General features: G+C 56.1%; 1 protein-coding gene across 1 annotated transcript in view; it reads right to left on the reverse strand.

Annotated features, from left to right (window-relative positions):
* The window catches only part of LOC104510929 (GA-binding protein subunit beta-2-like), a gene marked incomplete at its 3' end in the record, with an annotated part of 5,705 nt that extends 5,061 nt beyond the window's left edge, over positions 1-644 (reverse strand). Inside the window, exons 1-2 of the mRNA XM_010153337.1 lie at positions 537-644; positions 6-98 (exon numbers count right to left, since the gene is read on the reverse strand). Coding sequence (XP_010151639.1) covers positions 6-98; positions 537-644 — 201 coding nt within the window. The remainder of the gene's footprint in view (positions 1-5; positions 99-536) is intronic.
* Between the last annotated feature and the right edge of the window lie 820 nt (positions 645-1,464).

The following is a 1,464-nucleotide window of genomic DNA, read 5'->3' on the forward strand; positions in this document are numbered from 1 at the left end:
TTGGTTCGGGCGTCTCTGCTAACGCCGGCGCAGAGCAGCACTTCTGCTGTGGAGTAGTGGCCGTGCCGGGCCGCGAGGTGAAGGGGTGACGTCCCGAGCTGCGTGTGAAACCAGAGCACCGTCGGGTGGCAGCAAGAGTCGCCACCAGGATGGCCGGGGGTAACGAGAGTGACGTAGCTAATTAGGAAATTCATTTAACCTCTTTTTTCCCCCTTCCCGTAAAAACAAGGGGCTGCACATACAATATTTTTGCTGACAGGTTAAACTTTTGAGGAATCTATATTATCTGCACTTCCCAAAGCATCAAGACTTTGCCATCCGGGGCGGCGCGAGAGCACAGGCTTCACACAAATGTACAGCTCATCCTCGCCGGAGGAAGATCTTGGTTTTTCCAAGTGCTTCCTCTGGAATCCGCTCCTCCACAGAAATCCCAATCCACCCTCTGCTTTTACCATCCGATTGCCTTCTGTCCCCTTTAGGTTCGGCCCCGAGGAACCACCCGCCCCAGGCGGAAAACCCACGCGGTCCCCCCGTACCCCGTCGGTGGTGAAGGGAGCGCCGCTCGCCATCAGCTTCCGCACTTCGTCATCTTCGCCGTTGCGAGCCGCTTCCAGCAGCCTCTTCCCCAGGTCCACGAGGGACATCGTCACACATGGGAATGAGTAGTTGCCGAAAGCTGCTTCAGAAGCGAGGGAAGAGGGAAAACAAACGGACAAAAAGTGGTGAGGCAGCGGGATTTTAAAAGCCCAACACGATCACAGAATCATGGAATGGTTTGGGTTGGAAGCGACCTTAAAGACCATCCAGTTCCAACCCCCTGCCATCGGCAGGGACCCCTTCCATAGCCCAGGTTGCTCCAAGCCTCATCCAGCCTGGCCTTGGACACTCCCAGGGATGGGGCATCCACAGCTTCTCTGGGCAACCTGTCCCAGTGCTCCCACCCTCTGCGGGAAGAATTCCTTCCCCATATCTAACCCTTATATCTTATCCAAATCTGCGATGATTAGACAGGCATAGATGTCCATCACATTCCTCAGTCCTGTGCCTGGAAACATTGAGGCTCAGCCCACAACCGGCTCAGAGCTCCGGCAAAATCCCGCTTACCTCACCAGCGCCTCGCACGGACACCGAGACTCGCCCATGTGGATCCAGTTCCAGGAGCAGAACCTGTAAAAGCAAAGCCAAAGCCTCTCACGTTCGTGTGGATCATTAAAGCCCCTTAAGGACGCGATCTTATCTCCGAGATGCCCCCCCTGACCCCAGCAGGAGCAGCTAAGCCTGGAGGAACCATCCCTGCTCCCCGCTGCTCCGGGAGAAAACAAACCCTGGTGACTCCAGTGACTTGTTCCAGGTCACAAAAGGAGCAGAACCCGAAAGCGGCGCGCGACGCCCCGGCCAATGGCATCTGTTTGCTCCGAGCTTCGTTAAAGCACGGCGTTAATTGGGGCAGTAACGAACTACAGC

This window comes from Eurypyga helias, unplaced genomic scaffold (assembly GCF_000690775.1).
Source record: "Eurypyga helias isolate BGI_N326 unplaced genomic scaffold, ASM69077v1 scaffold40066, whole genome shotgun sequence".
NCBI classification, from domain to species: domain Eukaryota; kingdom Metazoa; phylum Chordata; class Aves; order Eurypygiformes; family Eurypygidae; genus Eurypyga; species Eurypyga helias.